General features: G+C 38.4%; 1 protein-coding gene across 9 annotated transcripts in view; it reads right to left on the reverse strand.

Annotated features, from left to right (window-relative positions):
- Positions 1 to 22342, reverse strand: part of COBLL1 (cordon-bleu WH2 repeat protein like 1) — a 171702-nt gene that overhangs the window by 22560 nt on the left and 126800 nt on the right. For 7 of the 9 annotated variants that reach the window (XM_032355776.1, XM_032355775.1, XM_032355780.1 and 4 more), the window contains 4 exons: positions 22201 to 22239; positions 17119 to 17216; positions 16771 to 17007; positions 201 to 354 (listed from right to left, as the gene is read on the reverse strand). In XM_032355776.1, coding sequence (XP_032211667.1) covers positions 201 to 354; positions 16771 to 17007; positions 17119 to 17216; positions 22201 to 22239 — 528 coding nt within the window. The remainder of the gene's footprint in view (positions 1 to 200; positions 355 to 16770; positions 17008 to 17118; positions 17217 to 22200; positions 22240 to 22342) is intronic. The other 2 variants (XM_032355778.1, XM_032355777.1) reach the window with 1 other exon arrangement.

The raw sequence follows: 22342 nt of genomic DNA on the forward strand, positions 1-22342 counted from the left end.
TTTTTATGTTGCGGATTTTTCAAAGGTAGTTAAGTGAGAATAATCAGGGGCTATCTAAATATTATTAAAATTAATTAAAAAGCCTTAGTATAAGTATCGTCTTTTAGTAAGAAGACCTGATTTATAACCTCTATCACTTGACTGTCTGTCTGAAATAAGACCTAATGCACACGTAATGTTAATGGGAAAAGTCACGTTACCAGTGATGGGACTGTTGTCATCACTTTGATGCAGGGGTACTTTGGAGGGTGGGGAAGGTGCTTTTCGCTTTGTCCTCTTCAAAGATGAACTGCCGGCAGATGTGCTGCTGAGCTGCAGAGAGCCGGTCCTCACTATGCCTGTTCCACACGGGCTCTGGGAAACAAAACGACCAGACACAATCTCTGTTTAGAAATGAATAGCGAACTCCGGGAAGATCCTGACTTTTACATCGACTACTTCATATGCCGAGATGCAACATAAGAGTCATTCCTTCAAAACACATTTAGGGAGCATCTGCCGTGTGCCAGGAGCTGAGCTAGGAGATGGAAACACAGCAAAATAAAATAGGGTCCTTCTCAAAAATCTCAGGCCAGGATGGAAGAATGGCATACGAATAACCAATTATCATGTGGAGGACTCATAAGCATAAGAGTGAAAAACTAGCTTTCAGAGGAAAATAGGGAGAAAATATGGATGTAGAGCAAGAGGCAGAAAGGGAAGAATGTCTGTACGTTAAAACAGCTGGCTCGATTAATCTTTCCTTTTTAGTACTAATGTATTAATGACAAACATCTCAAAAATTTATGTCTACCCACGGCAAGGTCACTTGAGGTCACCGGCTCTCTCCAGAGCCAGCGCTCACACGCCTGGCATGTGACTGTCCATGGACCTGAAGACAGGCCTGCCTCAGCGCCACCTGCCGCCCCCTGGCGCACTGCCACGTCGTCTCACTCTTTCTCTTTATGACTGACCTGCTTCCAAGTGTTGTTCATAGTTGTTTTTTTTTTTTTTTTGTCTCCAACTCTCATCCCCCACATGAACACTTCCAACCAGATATTTCCCAACTTTTGATCCAGTAAAATTATTCCTATCAAAGTCATCAATGATCACCACCACCACGAAACTAGTGGTTAATTTTTAGAACTCATTTATTTGATCTGTCTGTAGCACTCGACAGAATAGGCCACCCTCTCACAATTCTCTTTTTCTTACTTCCAGGTTACCACATCCCTACTCTGCACAGATCTCAATGCTCCATTTTCTTTTAGGGTTCCTTCTCATCTCCGTCCTTGGGAACACTCTCTTAGTATCTATGTTCACTCGGTTGGTAATCTCCTTTATTCCCTTGGATTTATGTATTATTCATATGCCAATTAATTCCAAACTTGTGCCTCCATCCTGGACCCTTATCTGATCTCCACTTAATATACCCAGACCTAATCCAGCAAGGAAAGACTTAAAACCTGCCACCCAAACCCAGATTGATTCAGTTCCTACAGCCAATTCTGATTAAACCTAAGGGCCCTCTCTCTACCCTACCCCCCTCCAGAGTGGGTGTGGACACAGATCCTTAATTGCCATTTGGACTTTTGAAACAATCAGAAGAAGGACTCTTGGCAATAAAGGGCTGAGAAGAAATGCACTATAACATACAGCTGGATGAGTAGTATTTAAATATCCTTTTGAGTAGAATATAAAGTTTTCTTCTTATTGATTAATGATATATCCCTGTGCTTGGAAACTTTCATTTGCTATCTTATAAAATTAACAAGTTGAGAAGTCATTAGGAAAAAGGTGAAAAATTCTTCTTAAATAATGCAACACTTCACTTTTCAAAATGATGATGTAACTATCAAAAGCTGTAGAATATGTCATTTTATTTCTCAGGTGAATTTACTCTATAAAGCCCTATCAAGGCACAACTCCTTTCTCTCACAGACCTACTTTACTGGTAAGAACATAGTTAGTGATCAATAAGTAACTGCTGAATGCACAAATTTGGGGCAGCATTTGATTTTCCTCCTATGTCCACGCTGAAAACTTGTTTCCCGTGCTTAGACTGATTGCTTTCATGAGGTTTAGGATGCAAACCTGTGTTCCTCTTTGCGCCAGATTCCCAATCACCGTCATTTATTGGCCTTTTCTATTACCTGATAAAAGCAGTCATGAATTTTTCAAATGACAGTATCTTTCTACGAGTTAGAGCTCTTAAATTTTGGTCGTAATAAAACATACTGTATAGAAACTAAAGGGCGGAATTTATATGGCAGACTCCAAAGTTTATATGAACCTATCCATAACTCAAAGGCAAAATAAAAATAGACTCACATATTTCACTTATGTCCCCAGAGGTCTTAAAATAAGCAAACTTTTATTTTTGTACAGGATATTTATATTTCTATGGATAAAGATTTTAAAATTTGTCAAAATATACAGACTTTAGTTTTACTAAAACATTTTCAATAGCATTTATGAAGGCAGCTAAGGGAAAAGCAGAGCAAAGACATGAACTTTTTGAAGGAGGACATCTTTTATAACTTTATCCTACAGAATTTAATTCCCTTGACCCTGTTGTGCAGGTATAACATGAAAACAAATGGACATACACTATAGAGCTGCAATGGAACCACAGAGACCAGGAAGGAAAATGTTAAGACAGCATGACTGTCACTGAGTGGTACCAGAAAGATGCAAGTGACCTGTCATAACTAGACTCCATGCTATAATTAATGGTTAAGACTTACTAAGTTTATGACAAAAATGTAAATTTAACAACTTATGTAGGATAGGCCAAGGGCAGAAGTTTTCAGGGAATACGAATGATCAGTTTAGATAATCAGCTAAGAAGGAAAGGTAAGGTAAATATAAATCAGACTTGGGGGTTATTTTGTATTAAAATAAAACATCACTATTAAGACCAAAGTAGAGGAGACCCTGGACCATGAGAAAGGGATGTCCTAGGGCACCTGGGTGGCTCAGTCGGTTAAGCCTCGGCCTTCGGCTCAGGTCGTGATCCCAGGGTCCTGGGATCAAACCCCTCATCGGGCTCCCTGCTCAGTGAGGAGCCTGCTTCTCCCCCTCCCTTTGCTTCTCCCTCTACTTTTTGTGCTCCCTCTCCTATCTATCTCCCCCTCTGTGTCCAATAAATAAGATCTTTAAAAAAAAAAAAAGGAGGGAGAGAGAAAGGGATGTTCTATATCTACTGCAAACAGTCTTTTCTTAAGCAAAAGCCAAAAGGAAAAGAAGAAGCATTTGAGTTAGAAGTTCTAGGTGTTCCTAAATAGACTGTAACCGAGAAAAGTGGTGTATACTGAGGAATGTGGGTGCAGTATATGCAGCCAGCATACAAGAATAGAGCACTTCTAACCCAAGAAGGACAACTTCTAGAAAGCAGATTCACTAAACCACCACAGCTGCTTAAGTAAACACATCATGAGTTCCCATACAAAATGCTATGGAAAGAAAAGCAAAAATGAACTATATGGACTTCATCAAGATAAAAGCCTTCTGCACAGCAAAGGAAACAATCAACAAAACCAAAAGGTAACCTACAGAATTGGGAGAAGATATTTACAAATGACATATCTGATAAAGGGTTAGTATCCAAAATCTATGTAGAACTTATCAAGCTCAACACCCAAGAAAACAAATAATGCAGTTAAGAAATGGGCAAAGGAACGCCTGGGTGGATCAATTAAGTGTCTGCCTTTGGTTCGGGTCATGAATCCAGGGTTCTGGGATTGAGCCCTGCAACAGTCTCCATGTTCAGTGGGGAGCCCGCTTCTCCCTCTGCCCCTCTCCCTGCTCATGCTTTCTTACTCTCTCTCTCTATATATATCTCTCTCTGACAAATAATTAAACAAAATCTTTGAAAAAAGAAATGGGAAGAAGATATGAATAGACATTTTTCCAAAGAAGGCATACAGATGGCCAACAGACACATGAAAAGATGCTCAGCATCACTCATCATCAAGGAAATGCAAACGAAAACTACAATGAGATGGGTCAGAATGGCTAAAGTCAACAACACGGGAAACTGACGTTGGCAAGGATGCAGAGGAAGGGGAATGTTCTTACGCTGTTGGTGGGAATGCAAGCTGGTGCAGCCACTCTGGGAAACAGTATGGATGGTCCTCAAAAAGTTACAAACAGAGCTACCCTACGACCCAGGAATTGCACTACTAGATATATACCCAAAAGATACAAAAATACCAACTCAAAGGGGCACATGCACCCTGATGTCAATAGCATTGTCAACAAAGCCAAATCATGTTAAAAGCCTAAGTGTCCATCAACTGAGAGATGGATAAAGAAGATGTGGTGTGTGTCCGTGTGTGTGTGTGTGCGCATATGTATGTGTGTGTGTGTGTGTGTGTGTGTGTGTGTGTATAATGGAATTAAATTCCTCAGCCATAAAAAAGAATGGAATTTTGCCATTTGCAACGATGAGATTGTGGATGGAGCTAGAGGGTATTCTGCTAAGCAAAATAAGTCAGTCAGAGAAAGACAAATACCATATGATTTCACTCATATGTAGAAGTGAAGAAAAAGAATAGGTGAACACAGGGGAAAGAAAAAAGAGAGGGAGGCAAAAAAGACTTTTTTAAAAAAAGATGTTATTTATTTGATAGAGCACAAGCAGGGAGTGGGGTGGGTAGGGGCAGAGGGAGAGGGAGAAGCAGAGAGCCTGACACAGTCAGTGCTTGATCCCAAGACCCCGAGATCATGCCTGAGCCAATCCTGGGATCATGACCTGAGCCAAAGGCAGACACAAGCGACTGAGTCAGCCAGGCTCCCTGAGAGACTACAGAGAACAAACTGAGGGTTGCGGGAGGGAGGTGGTGGGGGATGGGCTAAATGGGGGATGGGGATTAAGGAAGGCAGTTGCTGTGTTGAGCACTGGGTGTTATATGTAGGTGGTGAATCACTAAATTCTGCTCCTGAAACTAATACTACATTATATGTGAATTAGAATTTAAATAAAAACTTGAAACATTAAAAACAAATGAAAGGCTAAAAAAAATTTTTTTTAAAAAGACAGAAAATAGGCGAGCAAGGCCATCAGTGTCTAACCAAGATGCACGCTTAAGCCCTAGTTTTCCTGTGCCCTTCAGGAGTGTGCGCCTAATAGTCTCCTAACCGCCCTACCCCTGCATTAGTCAGGCTTGAGCTACTGGGTATTTTTGAAGGTGAGTTTGTGTCTAACTGGAGAGAGGCTTCTAGAGGGTTTGCAAGTTGGAAGGTGGCCTAGTGTAATGCTTACCAAACAAATGAGCTTTGTTTGGGCTTTGCCAGGGCTTGAACTTGGGAGCATGGCCATCTAGTGTCTCTGTAGCGTTCAGCTCCTTATCTATAAGGTGAGGAAAGTAAGAGCACCTACACCTCAGAAGGGTCCGGATGCTTATGGGAAATGGCATGTGTGAAAACTCAGCACAGTGCTTAGTATACAGAACCTGCTTCGTAAACATTAGCTGATGTTACATGCAGCTCATCTACTTTTAAGTACGTGAACATGATCTGTAAATAAAATAAGCAAATGATAGTTCCTACATAGATTGAAAAGTATGGATAAAAGGAGGTACTTATTCGAAGACTATACTTTGTCCTCAGTGATGGTGGTTAAGAGTCCTGTTAGAGTCCATCTCCATAATAATCAACCTTAAGACCCCAACACAGCGCCCAGTGTTCAGGAACTGGTGTTTAGTCCACTGCAGAAGCCAGATTCATTGTGTGTAATTCACTGTGTGTAAAAACTCCTCCTTGGTTATCTCAGGCAGCTCTATCCTCCCCAAGGGAATTTAATAAAAGCACAATACTTCACACTAATTTGCTAAATCTTGGGGATGGGTATATGAATTTTTGTATAATATGTAAATTTGAATATTTCATAAATTTAATGTAAAGAATTAAAGTTGAAAAACTACTTAGAGTGGTTTTTAGCTTCCAGCACCAAAATACATTTCCTTTGGCCAAATTATGGCTGAAATTTTTAAAAAGAAGTTGAGATTAAACTATATTTAAGTCCAAAGCGTTTACAAAATAAGAACACAGAGAGGTTTCTACTTACTAGGGTAAAACATTTTGGTTAATGATTAGAGATGTTCAATTATTTACTTTAGTTAGAGTCACTAAGTTTGCCTGCCATTAACAAAAACTGCACCCTTAACAGAAATGCACATCACTGAGCTTTACAGTCTGTGAAAAGGAAAATACTGCACAGAGAAGAGAACACTAGCGAAAGTGGCAAGGTCAAGTTGAAAACCATGCCAGATACTTAATCCCTCAGAATTCACACCCAGATCAGGATTTACTGGTTCAAAATGGAACTAAATTTAGCTGAAGAAAATGGAATTGAATGGCATTCAGTAGATTTACTGAGTCCTAGCTCTGTACAAGTTATTAGATCACTTATTAATCACTGTTGAATTATACGAAGTGGGTCACTGAAATCAATAGATTCTGTAGAAAAGAGTAAAAAAAAAACTACAAATAGAAAAATAAGAAAAAAATTTGAATCAAAGGACAGAAATACGGTAGCCCAGCTTCAAGGACATTGTTAAATGTTTCTGTTAGAAGCTTTGAGGTTTTATTTCCATTTATGATTTCTACACGTGGAGAGGAATGGGTTAGAGGAGAAAACCTAGGCCACCCCTGGAAACTCTTAAAACTCACCTTTTTTCCTTAAATGCCAGAATCACATTATCCTTCTCCAACCTGAATATTCTCTATAAATATTACAACATACTATTTAATTTACTATGAATCATATCCTTATGCATGACCTGTTACCTAACTAACTAAAGGTCAAGTCTGAACTCTTAACTTTCTCTTTTTTTTTTTAAGATTTTATTTATTTATTTGAGAGAGAGAGAGAGCACAAGAGAACACAAGCACAGGGAGCACCAGAGGGGGAGAGAGAGAAGCAGGGAACCGGAAGCAGGGCTTGACCCCGGGACCATGACTTGTGCCAATGGCAGACACTTAACCAACTAAGCCACCCAGACACCCCAGGTCTGAATTCTTAATTCCTGATGGAAGAAGTCTTTCTAAAATAAGTTTACAAGTTGGACAACAGGTCAGTTTTCTTAAACTTCAAAACATATAATTATAATAAAGTAAATGTAATATAGAAGTATGAAGTATTATAATGAATTTGCAAAATAAGCAAAGTTGTACCAGCAAGTTTTTTTTAATCACAATGAATTCAGTTTTACTATTGATTTGATCATAAAATTGGCAAAAATCTCCTATAAGATACAAACAATACATACAATGATGAGGGGAAAAAAGAAAAAAATCCTTGTAAACTCCAACCAGTACAGGTTACCTCACAGAAGTTTTGGTGTCCAGCCTTTTAAACATATCCTCTATACTTGGTTATACACACACATGCATTTTTTTACTTGAATGAAGGCATATATGCCAGTTTCTCTCTTCATGAAGCCTTTAAAATAAAATGCTATTTTGGTGAGGCTAGGGATGTTTGTATTGCTGCCCTGAATCTCCCTCCACACCCATCCCCTCCCTTAAATGGCACGTGCTCCTAAAATCTAGAACTTCTATATCCTACTTTCATGTTCTTTCAATAAACCTGTTTAAAGATCCTTCATTGACAGAACTGAAAGTCTTTGCCTGTCTAGGTCAACGTAGATGAAGAAAACCCCTATCAGGAACTAGAGGTGATGTGTCCAGTCCCAGACTACTGTATATAGGGGAAAGAGAAACAGGGTAGTAGTATCAGGGCCTGGAGCTCTTAAAGCCACACTATGGAAGCAGTCATCTATTCTGCCAGTTTTAAGGGTGTTCCTATCAACTTGCTGAAATAAATTCTATGACAGCAAGCAATGAGATTAGAGCTGGATTCACTTAGAGGTGTCTAAATACCACCACCACTTGTATCTTTTTTGGTTACTAAAATTATACTCCCTTCAGAGGATTCTTGGTGGCCAAGCTTGTTACTAGATTTCTCTCAAAATGGTCTAGATTCAAATTCCTTAGTAGTCAATGATATCACCTGCATCCTCCAATTAACAAATTCATTAACTTGAGCATATCTTCCTCAAACTCTGTATCCTCTACCTCATTTTATTGATGTCCAAAGCACCAGGGTTTACTTTTGTGTTACAGTCAGAGGTTCAGGGAGAAAGATGTCAGTTAATCCATGTTGTTGTTGTTTTTAAAAGATTTTATTTATTTATTTGACAGACAGAGATAGCAAGTAGGCAGAGAGGCAGGCAGAGAGAGAAAGGAGGCAGCAGGCTCCCTGCTGAGAAGAGAGCCTGATGCGGGGCTTGATCCCAGGACCCTGAGATCATGACCTGAGCCGAAGGCAGAGGCTTAACCCACTGAGCCACCCAGGCGCCCAAGTTAATCCATGTTTTACTTCATTATTGTACTTTAGAGTTTCAAAAATCCTCAGAGAAGTAATACTAGGACTAGGCATCAATATCTGATTAATACTGATCAAACCAAAGATCCACGTAACAAAGCACTTTTATCTGTTAAAGGCTAATTCTAAAAGATAACGAAAGATAAAATAATTTGGCCACACTAGAGTTGGAAGAGACCTTTGGAAATTTAGTTACAAAATCTTATTGTACAGAGGGAAACCTAAGCCACAAAGAAGTTCAATGGCTTGTTCTTCAAGGTAGAAGACAAAGAAGGCAATGAGAAGAATTATGACAAGAGACCTATTGGTAGACTCAAGACTCTCTCTCAAGCCAGAGTAGGGTTGCTTCTACCATAGTATACTTCCTTTCCAGCCCTTCTCCATGTAGGTCAGAGACAGGCAAACAAACAAAAAACCCACATATTGTTCAACCTGGGTTATATACTCTTGCAAGGTTTTTAAATTTCTCTCCCTAAGGCAACCTGTGCTTTCATTTCATCAACACTATAATACTTTGAGATATCATAAAACCAAGTCTTATTAGTGATAATCCCTTACTAATGACATTTTTTAAATGTCCAAAGATAAGGGCCTAACTCAGTAATACATCTCAGATGAAAAAAGAGAAGATAAATCAGGAGAAATCAGAGGTCAGGATCAAGTTAAAAAGACAGACTACGGTGGTAATTAACGTTCTCCATGGTCAGTGATCAGAACAAAAAAATGTCCACGGGTAGGGTAGGAGAGTAGGGAACATCTATATATTAACTGACTTATGGCCCCCACCAGAGTAAAGCAGCAACCAAGGGAACAAACAGTGATCAACTCAGTTAATCTTGGAAAGGGGGCCAAGGCTGTATGGCAGGTGTTACCCAAGTGACCCCATAGTTTTATCCCCATGGCTCCAGGAAAGAGGCCTGCTTTTCTCTGCCCTGGTCTCTGGTATATGCTGGTTACCAAAGAAAGGCATGTTCTCGCCCATGAGGTCCTAAATGTCATAGCGGTAGAAAGCCTAAGTAAGCTTCATTCTATAGGAACGTGTAGAGGAAGATTCCTAAAACTGATTATCTTAAATATTTTATTAATTCAGTATGTACTTCAGAAAGACACAACTTTTGTGTACTGGTAGATAAGGGAGAAAAATCCACACTAACTCCATTAATGACCTGTTATTCTTTGAAGTGTATTATTCTTTAAAGTCTAACAGCTTTTTAATGAGCATAGTTCCTTACGTTTGGGTCGGAGGTAAAGCTGGCAGAAACCTAAAAAGTAATGGCTCAGAGGAATTTTCAAGAGCACTAAATGAGTAATGTGCTTAGTACCCTGGTCTCAAAATATTAGTAAGTGCTCCGTAAACATTGGTCATTAATTTTGCTCTTGTGATTAAGACTCTTTGAAAATGTTATTAAAACTACCAACACTAAATATATTTATATATATATGGGAAAGCCTTAAAAGGGGAAAGCAGATAATATTCTGTTATGCTGCACTGGTGCATTTCCCTACTGAATGAAACAAGTCATATTTTTGGAAATACAGACAGCTGTATCCCGTATATCAAACAAAAAATGCCATGGCAACTACTGTTCCTAGGCAATTGTAGAATTATGTGTGTGGTTTTCTTTCTATATGATAAATGTAAGTGGCGGGGAAAATCAAATGTTGTGTGATAACCTGGAGGAAAAAACCAAAAAGAGAGATTTCTTAAAGATTACAAATACATGCTCTTTTTACAACCACCTTAATGACTCTGCATAAAACATCTAGGATTAAAACTCATTAAGTGAAACAAAGACCAAATAGATTCTTGCACATTTTATAAACATATGACAATCTATCATCTTACCTGCTTATAAACCATGATAAATATTAAAAGGTAACACTGAGTAAAAAATGAATAATGGCAAATATTTCTTAAAAACAATTAAATCAGCTGTTAAAAATGAACACACTCTAAGTATTAAATTTCATTTGCATAATACTGGATGGCAAAGTATTTCCATTTCTCGCCATCTGAGTGTTTGTCTGCACCAGGATGCAAAATGAGACCAAATAAAAAGTTCAAGATATGGCGGGCCTGGGTGGCTCAGTGGGTTAAAGCCTCTGCCTTTGGCTCAGGTCATGATCCCAAGGTCCTGGGATTGAGCCTTGCATCGGGCTCTCTGCTCCACAGGGAGCCTCCTTCCCTTCCTCTCTCTCTGCCTGTCTCTCCGCCTACTTGTAATCTCTGTCTGTCAAATAAATAAATAAATAATCTTAAAAATATATATATATTCAAGATAATTCCTTATTGTGTTTCCAGCCAGAAGCCAATATCCTAAAGAAAATGGGATTCCATTCTAGTAGCCCAGGAAAAGCTGCTTTACTGCTGCATACACACATAACTCCAAGAGCCAAACCATACCAAATGTGCAAAAATAAAGAATTCTCCAAAAGCTTCTGTAGATTCTGTGGGTCAAAATTATCCCCAACTTGTGTCCAACTCTTTCTCCTCTTCTTCAAATGTAAAATCAGCCTTCATGAAAGGTTCATTTGTTGGGGCACCTGGGTGGCTCAGTGGGTTAAGCCTCTGCCTTCAGCTCAGGTTATGATCTCAGGGTCCTGGAGATCAAGCCCTGCATCAAGCTCTCTGCTCAGCAGGGAGCCTGCTTCCTCTTCTCTCTCTGCCTGCCTCTCTGCCTACTTGTGATCTCTCTCTGTATCAAATAAATAAAATTAAAAAAAAAAAAAAGAAAGGTTCATTTGTCAATAATCCTAGGACATCCTTTGGCCACAGATTTTATTAAATGTGTTCTTCGTGGAAACTTGGTCAGTGAACATGGTACAGATACTGGATTTCTGAACTTAGTGTCAATCTCCGAATGCTAAGTGATTTTTGATGTAAGCCAATGTCATTGCATTTCTGACTTTTGTCATGTGTGATATAAATGACAATCTACATAAATAACTATATACACATAATCTTATTGTAAATAACTGTATGCATTTATACAGTAATACAGGGAACATGGTTTAGGTAAACAACAGTAGGAGCCAGCCATTACGTATGTTGTTGCATAAATGGCATTTCAAATCTTTAGGCAGAATCATATTCACAAAAAGCTCAAAAAGATGGGAGGAAAACTGCCAGAAAATTTCTAACTGGATAGCTGTCTTCTGCAAATAAAGATTTCCACAGAGGACAGCATATTCACCCGTATAAGGAACAAGATACAAGGCTTGAAACGTAAAGGAGTATAAGGAGCACGATACAAGGCTTAACATGTAAAAGAGTAGAAAAATGTAGAAAGTTAGAGACATGAAAAAACAATACAGTAGCAGCGACAGTAAACTACATGTTCTTCAAAATGTATTCCTTAGGTGGATCAAAAAATTTTGATCCACAGTTGCAAAACTGTACCAAAAAGCAGGTTAGGATAAATCAGTTTGCTGACTGGTATCTTTATGGACTCCTCTTTAGAAACTGCACAATCAGTTGCCAGAATTAGCTCAGAAAACCAACAGCCTTTTATGTGAAGAGTTTCAGGCTAAGCTTCAAAATCACTATCCAATACTTTAATTTACCAGAATGGAGAAATGCCTTATGAAATGAGGCAAATCATTAAATACTGACAGCCAAAAAGCATAAAATAGGTGTGGTGAACAAAATTTTGAAAGCTACCGGTAGACTGACCGTAAGCCTGTGTAAGGCAAACAGAATATCAATGACTATTTAAGAGAATACTAACATGAAGGGACAGTGCAAAATGAAGAAAACCGCATAAATTAGGTATCACTTTGTCATACATTACTGTTACTTATCTAGCTCTATTTTCTGAAACTTCACACACAAGAGATAAGCATTTGCTATTTCTAATATAATGTAACTATTTCCAGTATTTTCTTTCTGCTTCATTAAAGGATGCTTTGGAGGGGGAAAAAAAGTAGAAAATCAGACTGTTGTAGGTCTGTTAAACAGCGCACCCTTGTGGTTTATTCTGACTCCTGAACAATAAAAATCTCCAGGATAATCTATCCAAAATTCCTCAGGGATTTGAAAATAATTTTTTTTCCAGGTACATTTTCCCCCAGCCTGCTATTACTTTCGATCATCAGAATCACAGCCTTTTTAAAGCATCAAATTCAAAACTAAGTTGTTTAACATAAAATGTCTATAGTAATAATGACATTTTTAAATTTTAAACATAAAACAAGCAATAAAGGGGCTCTTGGGTGGCTCAGTCAACCAACACTTGACTTCTGCTCAGGTCATGATCTCCAGATCATGAGATCCAGCCTCACATCAGGCTCCAAGGTGGGCGTGGAGCCTGCTTAAGATCTCTCTCTCCTGCTCCCTCTGTCCCCCGGCCCCCTCAGGCTTGCGTGCACACACTTGGGTGTGCTCTCTTTCTCTCTCCAAAAAAAAAAAAAAAAAAAAAGATAAATATGTGAGGTGATGGATGTGTTAATTAACCAGATGGCAGAAATTCTTTCACAATATATACGTATTTCAAATCACCACAATGTACACTTTAAATATTTTACAGTTTTCTCTCAATTATACCATGACAAAGCTGCAAAGAAAGAAACAGAAGTATAACTGCCCCCCCCCCCCATTTTGACCGGTTTGTAGAGGGCCTTCAATGCATCAAACATACCTGCCAGTTATCAAAGTTTCTGCATTGGGAAGACAAGTTAAGTACTGGTCTTATCCTTACTCTGCACCCTGGATTTCTCTAATGCATGACTTCAGCAGAAGGAAAGAAACGGACAAGGAAAGATAAGGGAGTCTGAAGGGAGGACCCGCCAATGGGATACAAAAATAAAAAGAAAGCGCAACCAAAGCGATCCCGAGCTTTGAAATCTGGGAGAACAAAACTGAGCCTGATTTTCAGTATGCTAATTTCCAGGTAGTGATGAGGGAATAAGCAACCCCGACTTCAGTCTGTGGCTGGAATAAAACACTGGGATTGGAATTACAAAACTGACATCGGTTTCCCAGGGCTGTCGTAACAACTTAGCATGAGCGAGTGGCTCAAAACAACAGAAATTTATTCTTTCACAGTTCTGGAAGCCAGAAATCTGAAATCAAGCTTTTGGCAAGGCCATAGCTCTCTGAAAATACGAGGGGAAAATCCTGCCTTGCCTCTTCCAGCATCTGGTGGCTCCTCGAATCCCTTGGCTATGGAGGCATGACTGCAATCTCTGCCTGTATCATCACATGACCTTCTCCTTTCTGTCGTTGTGCATGTGTCTCCCCACTTACAAGAACACCAGTCTTTGGGTCTGGGCCCAGCCTAAAGTCTGCAGTGATCTTACCTCAAGATCCTTGACTTGGACATACCTTCTGGAGGGACACTATTCAAACCACGACAGTTGAAAACTCAACAAACAACATGTCTTCTCTGAAAGAGTAGAGTGCTTATAGGCTAGGACCATGGATTCAGTACCTCCAGATTTAGGAGACAAGTAAAGGAAGTGGAGGCAAGGGAAAAAAAGAGAGAGAGAGAGAGAGAGAGCTGAAATATAAAGAGAATCAGGACCAAGAAAGAGAGAAAAACCAAGAAAAATCAAGACCGAGGGGGTGATTTTGCACATCAAATATGGTGAGGAACTTAAGGAAATAAGTGCTGAAGGATGCCTAGGGGGGCATGAGTTCACATGAGCATGCACACACCCCAAACCATGGCTTAATTGTTAAGAATTTTTATAATGAATAAATTAAAAAATGGTTTTTCAGCTTCTCTAGGGAGGAACAAGTTATTCTGGGTCCTACTTAACAACACATCAAAGAACTACCCAGATGTCCAGATCAAAAGAAAAAATAATTAGAAAATTGTATAAAGATGTCCAGTTTGCCAAAGGCAACATATAAAAAAATAATAAGATTACTTAACATGGGAGCATCCACTGGTCATAGAGCACAGGGTGAGAATCAAAAGAAATGGTTTTTGGTGAGGCCACTGGAAGCACGGGCTAGAGTTTTAAGAAGCAGACTATTTCTCAGACAATGTCGTCCTCTTCAGGTCTAAACACAGAGGAAGTTTACCAAAACTAAATGCACGAGGTCATCTGGAATAAAGATTTGTGACCAGGAGCAAAGATTTATTTCTACATAAAGAAAAGACATGGGGGGCCTGGGGGGCCCAGTGGGTTAAAGCCTCTGCCTTCAGCTCAGGTCATGATCCCAGGGTCCTGGGATCGAGCCCCACATCAGGCTCTCCGCATAGCGGGAAGCCTGCTTCTCCCCTCTCTGCCTGCCTCTCTGCCTAGTGATCTCTGTCTGTCAAATAAATAAATAAAAATCTTAAAAAAAAAAAAAAGACTTTGGTAATTAAAAAATAAGTTAATATTTTATTTATTTCTTTAACAGAGAGACAGAGAGAGAGGGAATATAAGCAGGGTGAGAGGGAGGGGGAAGCAGGCTCCCTGCTCAGCACTGAGCAGGGAGCCCAATGCAGGAGACTCCATCCCAGGACCCTGGGATCATGACCTGAGCTGAAGGCAGATGATTAACGACTGAGCCACCCAGGTGCCACGCTAATTAAAAACTTAAAACAACCCTGAAAGTGCTGCCTTTTAAATGACTTACTATGACGAAATGTAAAGGAGTTACAGCCACAAAATGAAGTCTTTGGGGACCCTGACTTGGCCTCTGTTTATCTCACTCAATTTCAATCTCTCCTCCTCATTCATGCCCAGACGTGCATTAGTCTTCACATTCCCACCTCTTTGAACATGCTTCCTGTTGCCTCAGGTACTTCCACATAGATGTTAATACTGAACCCAAGAATCACCTCTTCTGTAACACTTCCCCCAACTACCAAGCAGTTACTTTGAAAAACTTTGTAGCAAATGATTCTATCATTTGAAAAAATAACAAATCCTCCTGATTTTTAAGGTGAGATTTTATACCAGGGACATCAGACAAGAAAATCTTAATAGAAATAAGAAGACTGGGCGCCTGGGTGGCTCAGTGGGTTAAGTCTCTGCCTTCAGCTCAGGTCATGATCTCAGGGTTCTGGGATCGAGTCCTGCATCGGGCTCTCTGCTCAGCAGGGAGCCTGCTTCCTCCTCTCTCTCTCTCTCTCTCTCTCTCTCTGCCTGCCTCTCTGCCTACTTGTGATCTCTCTCTGTCAAATAAATAAATAAAATCTTTAAAAAAATAAATAAATAAAAAATAAACACAATCTTAAAAAAAAGAAGAAGACAGCTTAGCAGATGATTAGTTATTTTCCAAATAACTACTGAGTTTAAGCTTTTTTGTTGTTGTTGTGTTCAAACGAGAGAGACAGCAATGAGTGCAGGGGATGGGGGTCTGGAGGGGTACGGAGCAGGCAGAGGGAGTGGACTCTGCTGAGCAGAGAGCCTGACACAGGGCTCAATCCTGAGACTCCAGGATCATGACCTGAGCTGAGCCACCCGGCTGCCTTGCTATTTACTTTTTAAAGGCATATATGATAGTTTATAAATTACAACTAAAAACTATATTAAAAACTTTTGAAGTTAAGAAAACACAGAATGTTTACTGTTGGTCGGGAGGAGTTAGTTTACTTACGCATTTAGCTTACTAAACTTCCAAGGGTAAATAAAACCCTTAAGTAGATATAAGAAAACTTCTCAGTGTCTCAAATATCTCAAAATAAAATTTGCTCTCAAAGTTACTTGAATCATTTGTTTGATAATAAGAAACAAAATATAGTGTCTCATGTTTAATCGCATTTACTTAAAACTTTATTTATAGTCCACATGAATAAAGCAAAGAATGTACACACTATAGGCATAAAAAGTAGTTGGCAAATGATTTTCCACAAAACAGCACACTCCGGAAAAGGTGGGAGTACAAAGAAGCAATAGTAAGTCAGTATGGGCGAAAGATGTACCCAGAACACTGCTTTGGGCATAAGAGTAGATAAAAGTAACTGCAATATAGTCTACATAAAAAGGCTTTTTTTTTAAACTATGGAGTGTCTATCTACCAACAAGACACACAGATTTCCCTGTGAGCATCTCAGAGTCAGATCAAGAAGATACATCTAGTTAGAAACCCATGAATGCAACATAAAGACTTTGGTGCTATGGAAAAAAAAGTTTAAAATTGAGTATTTGCATTCCCGATACATGCATTAACCAAGACCTCTGGTTGGGCCTTAATAAGCCAAGACTTTAAGGTTTATGGGCGGTTTATTTGCTTGAAGATAAAAGCTACTTAAAATTGACACATTGATTCTTTACTGCATCACAGAACTACACATATGCAATCTCTTCCCAGTGCCAGTGTTATCAGCCACAAGTCATTCATCTTATCACATATTAGAGTCTATTACTAATCTTATTAGCAGTCTATGTGGAAAAGGACAAGAGGAAAAATAGAATGGTCTCCTGCCCCATCCTAAAAACACAAAATGCAATACACGTACCTTCTCTGTTTCGTCCATGCTCAAGGACTTCACTACACAAGAGGCTGGCCTCTCCTGGATGTGAGCAAGGTCCTGGGGGGCGCTCTGAGATCCTGACATTGGAGGCAGCGGAGCCCGCCTCTTCTTGGGGGCATCCGAAGGCAGTGTGCTTGAAATATATGGCTTGGATATGGTATTGGACCTTGTAAAAGTTGGGCGATGCTTACTTACTAGAGGAGTTGCAGGGGCACTTGCCGTCTAGTAAAGGATGAAAAGGCAAAACCTGTAGGTCATTTCAAGATAAAAAGCACAAGCAATTAAAAAGAGACAAGAAGAATCTTACAAAATACTGCATAAGAAAATATTTACCTGTTCCCGCTTTTTCCTACTGCGCTGAAAAAAGCTGAAAAACCTTTTATTTTCTTTCTCCTTCATAATGTCTAGGTTTTGTGATATTTGGCAGGACTCTAAAATAGAAGAAAAGCCTTTTAGTTTTGTACATGGGATTATAGATTTACCTCCAAGTTTTCCCTCAGTTACTTTCCCTTGAAAAATGTACAATGACGAAAGCTACTAATCATGGTCTACAATGAACCATGCATTCTTCTAGGCATCTTATATCTCATTTAATTCTCAAAGCAACAAAGAAATTTAGTATTATTTTTCCTATTTCACAGCACAGCAATCTGAAGGTTAAAGAAACAAAGATACCTACTTGAGGCCAACCATCAAACAATGACAGAGACAGGACATAAACTCGATTCTTTGTGACTCAGAGTCTGTTCTACCCATAATTACCAACATTTCAGAAGTAAAATGGGCATTTTGAATTAAATGAGATAATGAAGCTCTCAACAGTTTGTTCCATTATTTTGAATTTTTTTCTCAGAGCTAAACAATTATGAAATATATTATTCTCCAAAACATGATTCACTATAATTACTTAGTACTTATTAAGTGTTTCCAAAACACGTCTTTAATATGATGGTTCGCAACTAAGGGGCAATCTTGCCCCATCCCCATCCTGGAGAACTAGGAACAATGTCTGGGGACTATGAATAATGTCTGGGGACAATTTTGGTTACCACAACTAAGGGTTGGACAGGAGAATGTGCTACCAGCATCTACTGGGTAGAGACCAGTGATGATACCAAACACAATACAATGTACGAGACAGCCCCCCAACAACAAGGGATCATCCAAGTCCAAATGTCAATTGTGTGAAAATTAAGAAACCACATTTTAATCAGAATGGCAAATGTCAAACCTCACAAGTATATATTAACATTCCATTTTCCGAAAAGTATTTCCTAGTGTCCACTGAAAAGGCCTATACAAACAATGACATTTCCAGTAGAACCCTGGCCCAGATGGTCTCTAAATACCTTTGACCACTAAAAAGGGACCACAATCAGGTAAGAATGGTTGATTCTCTGTCATATCAAGGGCTGTCTTTACAATGAATCTGGAATATCTAATTAGAGCAGAGAGAAAGGAATCAGAGTTCACTGGATCATTTTAAAAGGGCACAGGAATCAATCTGATATGGTTTTTACTGGCCAAGATCAGGATAATATGGGTATCATGGAACTACTCAATAAATTGAAGCATTTTGCATATGTTTAATTCCATGATTTGTAGTGATGCTGAAACAATAACTGATCCTTACTGTTTACCTCTACATACTGCTAAGGAAGAGTCTGTTACTTTAAGAACTGATAAAAAGGGACGCCTGGGAGGCTCAATCCGTTAAGCATCTGACTCGTGGTTTTGGCTCAGGTCATGATCTCAGGGTCCTGAGATCAAGCCCCAAATCAGGCTCCATACTCAGCAGGGAGTCCGCTTCAGATGATCTCCCTCCCCTGTCTATACCTCCCTCACCCCATCCATATTCACTCCAAAATACATAAATAAAATCTAAAAAAAAAAAAATTATCTTTATAAATAAATAAATACTGATGAAGGAAAAGAATCACACCTTTTTCCTGCCTCTTCTGAATGAATTCTACCTAGGTAGACAAGTAGCTGACCGGGGAAATTTGCTGTTTCAGAAATATCTCAATTAAAATTAAAGGAATATTTACAGATTATGATTATTTTCAAACTCCTAATCAAGATTTAAGCAATGACGGGGCACCTGGGTGGCTCAGTGGGTTAAGCCTTTGTCTTTGGCTCAGGTCAAGATCTCAGGGTCCTGGGACTGAGCCCCGCAACAGGCTCTTGGCTCAGCAGGGAGCCTACTTCCCCCTCTCTTTCTGCCTGCCTCTCTGCCTACTTTTGATCTCTCTCTCTGTCAAATAAATAAATAAAATCTTCCAAAAAAAAAAAAATTTAAGCAATGATTATTGACAGCTAACATGAAAAAAGATAACTTGTGGGGCGCATGGCTGGCTCAGTTGGTAGGGTATGCCCCTCTAGATCCTGTAGTCATTGAGCCCCACACTGGGTACAGGGATTATGTACATACATACATAAATGTAACTTTTCATTACATGACTGCTATACTAGCATATGCTATGCTATACATGACTGCTATATTCATACTACCTATGAAGTATTCTTGCTGAAAATATCTCACCAAATCTGATCAAGTCTCTAGATTTAACCATCAATTTATAGGAAACAGAGACAATTAAGAAACATGTTAAGTGGCACCACAGGATGCAATCCACACTCCGAATGGGGGAAATTCAGTAAAACAAAGGACCCAGTTTCTTCAACAAATGAATTGCAAAATTTAAGAGACAGAGAAAGAGAGACAAGGAGTGGGGAATATGTCAACTTTGAAGACATTTCTACTAAAGAGCACATATATGTTTTGTGATAACTCACAATATAATTTCAGTGATATTGGAAACAAAGTACAGCACTTAGAGGTAGAGGTATGGCCTTAAATACATTTCAGGCTTAAGTATATACACCTTTCTTAGGACTACATGTACAGTCTTTTTGTTTAAAAAAGTTTAAAAAATAAATTATGACAAAATAGGCACTACTCCAGGAAAGCAAAGATAGTCAATGCCAATAAATATATTAATGCAATATGCCTAATAACAAGTTAAAGGAGAATTATATTGCATAAATTAAAACTTCATAAATCTGATGCTTTAAATATTTAAATTATTATTATTAAGTTTAAATATTCGAATAAGCAGTACTCATTCTGTGCAATGAGTTTATTGAAAATACTAATGAACATGTGGATAGCACTTTATGGTTACAGAATTTTTTCACATGCCTAATTTCTTTCCTGGAACAGTCCAAAGAGGATTATCAGAAATTATCACAAGTTATCATTCTGTGTCCTTTTTCTAAGTTAGGGAGTGTAAAGAAATGTTAGCAGATAGTATTGTCTCATTACACATCTGAAGCTCTGGTGACCACAGAGTTTAAATAACTTGCACCAAGACACACAGGCATTAAATGGTAGAATTCAATATAATACCTACTCATTGAGAATGTGTAATACCCTTGACTTTTTTTTCTTTTTCTAGAAGTGTGATTTCCTTTTAAGATAGACTCCTCCACTAACTGAATGCAGATATTTCATATGGTGGTAGGGGGCAATAAATATAACCAAAGTGTTTCATATAGCTAATTTTGGTAAAGCAATTTCCAGGTACTCTGTCATCCTCCACACTAGTTAGTTAACCTAAGTCTTCATTTAAAGATCTATGGCAGAGATCCCCACAAGTCAGAGCTTAAAACTAAGAAACACCAGGGCTTGAGCTTACTTAGAAAAACAACTCAAATTTATAGTTTCCTGTTTCCAGAAGAGAGGCTATAAGTAGCTACATACAAAAGCTCCAAGACTTCTGATAATATTAGACAAAATAAGGAGGCAGAGGCTTTTATAGCATTTGGATTGATCTTGTAGACTCTGACACTGGAAAAGGAGCTTGCTTAATTTTCTTATTCCAATCTCTTGAGGGTCTAGTCACAACAATTAGTACTCTGAATAAAGACCTACTTTCTAAGCTGGAAGGATTATTACAAACCAACACATTCAACACCTTCAAAATCAGCCCAATAAGATTAGGGAATTTGCTTTGGGTTATGAATGGCAAAGGTAGGAACAAAAGCCAAGTACAAGTACCCGGATGTTACTACTAGAAAAAAAGCACAGAGACCACTTTTCACAATCTATTATTATAGAAGTGGAAAGTGAGATCCAGAGAGATAAAAAGCTATTTGCCCTATCAGCTTGTTAAATGATTTTGACAGCTAATGCAGTTTCAGAATTAAAACGTCTTCTTCGGATTATTAGCCAGTATACACTTTACAAACATAACAATTTTCAGCTCCTTTGATTAATCTAGTCGTCATGAATCAAGACACTAATAATAATCACACTATTACTTATGTTGTCTTAATCCTTGGAATTGAGAGGTTTACTGTGCCTCAGAAAACTGGAAGTGGTAAAGAAAGATTCCAGTAACACATAATGCGTATAGTTTCTTGTTTCTTTCTTTTTTTTTTGTAGAGTGGCATTTATTATAGTATTATTTAGTATTATCTAAGCCTATTATGGCATTTAGTATTATATAAGCCTATCCTTTTTTAATGAAGAAAAAAGGCTTCCAGACTTTATTATTATCGGCTAATTTTTAATAAAGTTTTCTTCTATGAAAGTAATGCATTCTTATTATAAAGTTCTGTAATGTAAAGAAAAACAGGATGAAATAAATCATCCATAGCCCTCCCACCCAAAGGTAACCAGTATTAAAATTTTTTATGTACTTCCTTTCAGAAATTTTACATAAAAATTTTTTTACATACTATATTAAGCACACTTAAGTGGTTTAAAAGCTAAATTTAGTCTAAGCATTTTCCATGTTATTATAAAATATTCACAATTTAATGCTGTAAAAAATTCCTTGATGAATATACCCTGATTACTCTGAATAACTGTTCAAAGTACATAACCTGAGAGCTTTCTATGGTACCACCAGACTATCAGCAACTATACTTAAAGAACCCAGAAAAGTAATTTTCTCTTGTCTGCATCAAAAATATGTTTCTTGGATGCCTGGGTGGCTCAGTTGGTTAAGCATCTACCTTGGCTCAAGTCATGATCCCAGGGTCTGGGATCAAGCCCCACACCAGGGTCCCTGTTCTGCAGGGAGCCTACTTCTCCCTCTCCCTGTGCTCTTCCTTTGCTCTTGCTCTCTCTTCCACAAATAAATAAATCCTTAAAAAAATGTTCTTCACATTCTTAGGATGATATTAATTTTTAATCAATTATTGAAGTATTATTATTGTATTAATTTCAGAAATCAAGGGGGAGGGCTTATAAATTATTTTTCAGGAAATAAAAGCCAATGGTTTTCTTACAGAATGTACACATTAGTAATATTAAGAAAACAGGTAAAATTAGAAGTTTATTTTCAATGTATCCAATAAAGTAGAGATTTCATGTTATATAATTTTTTCTACTGATTCATGTCTTACCTTGTAAAGATGATTTATTGAAGGCAGTAACAGAAGTGGCTACAGAAGGAGGGGGTAAAAGAGGTAAATTGACTGTAAAGATGATGTTTGTTCAAGTATAAAACATCACTGAGTTGAAATAGTAGTCTATGGATTATATAAA

The sequence above is a fragment of the Mustela erminea genome, chromosome 8 (genome assembly GCF_009829155.1).
Source record: "Mustela erminea isolate mMusErm1 chromosome 8, mMusErm1.Pri, whole genome shotgun sequence".
Taxonomy (NCBI): domain Eukaryota; kingdom Metazoa; phylum Chordata; class Mammalia; order Carnivora; family Mustelidae; genus Mustela; species Mustela erminea.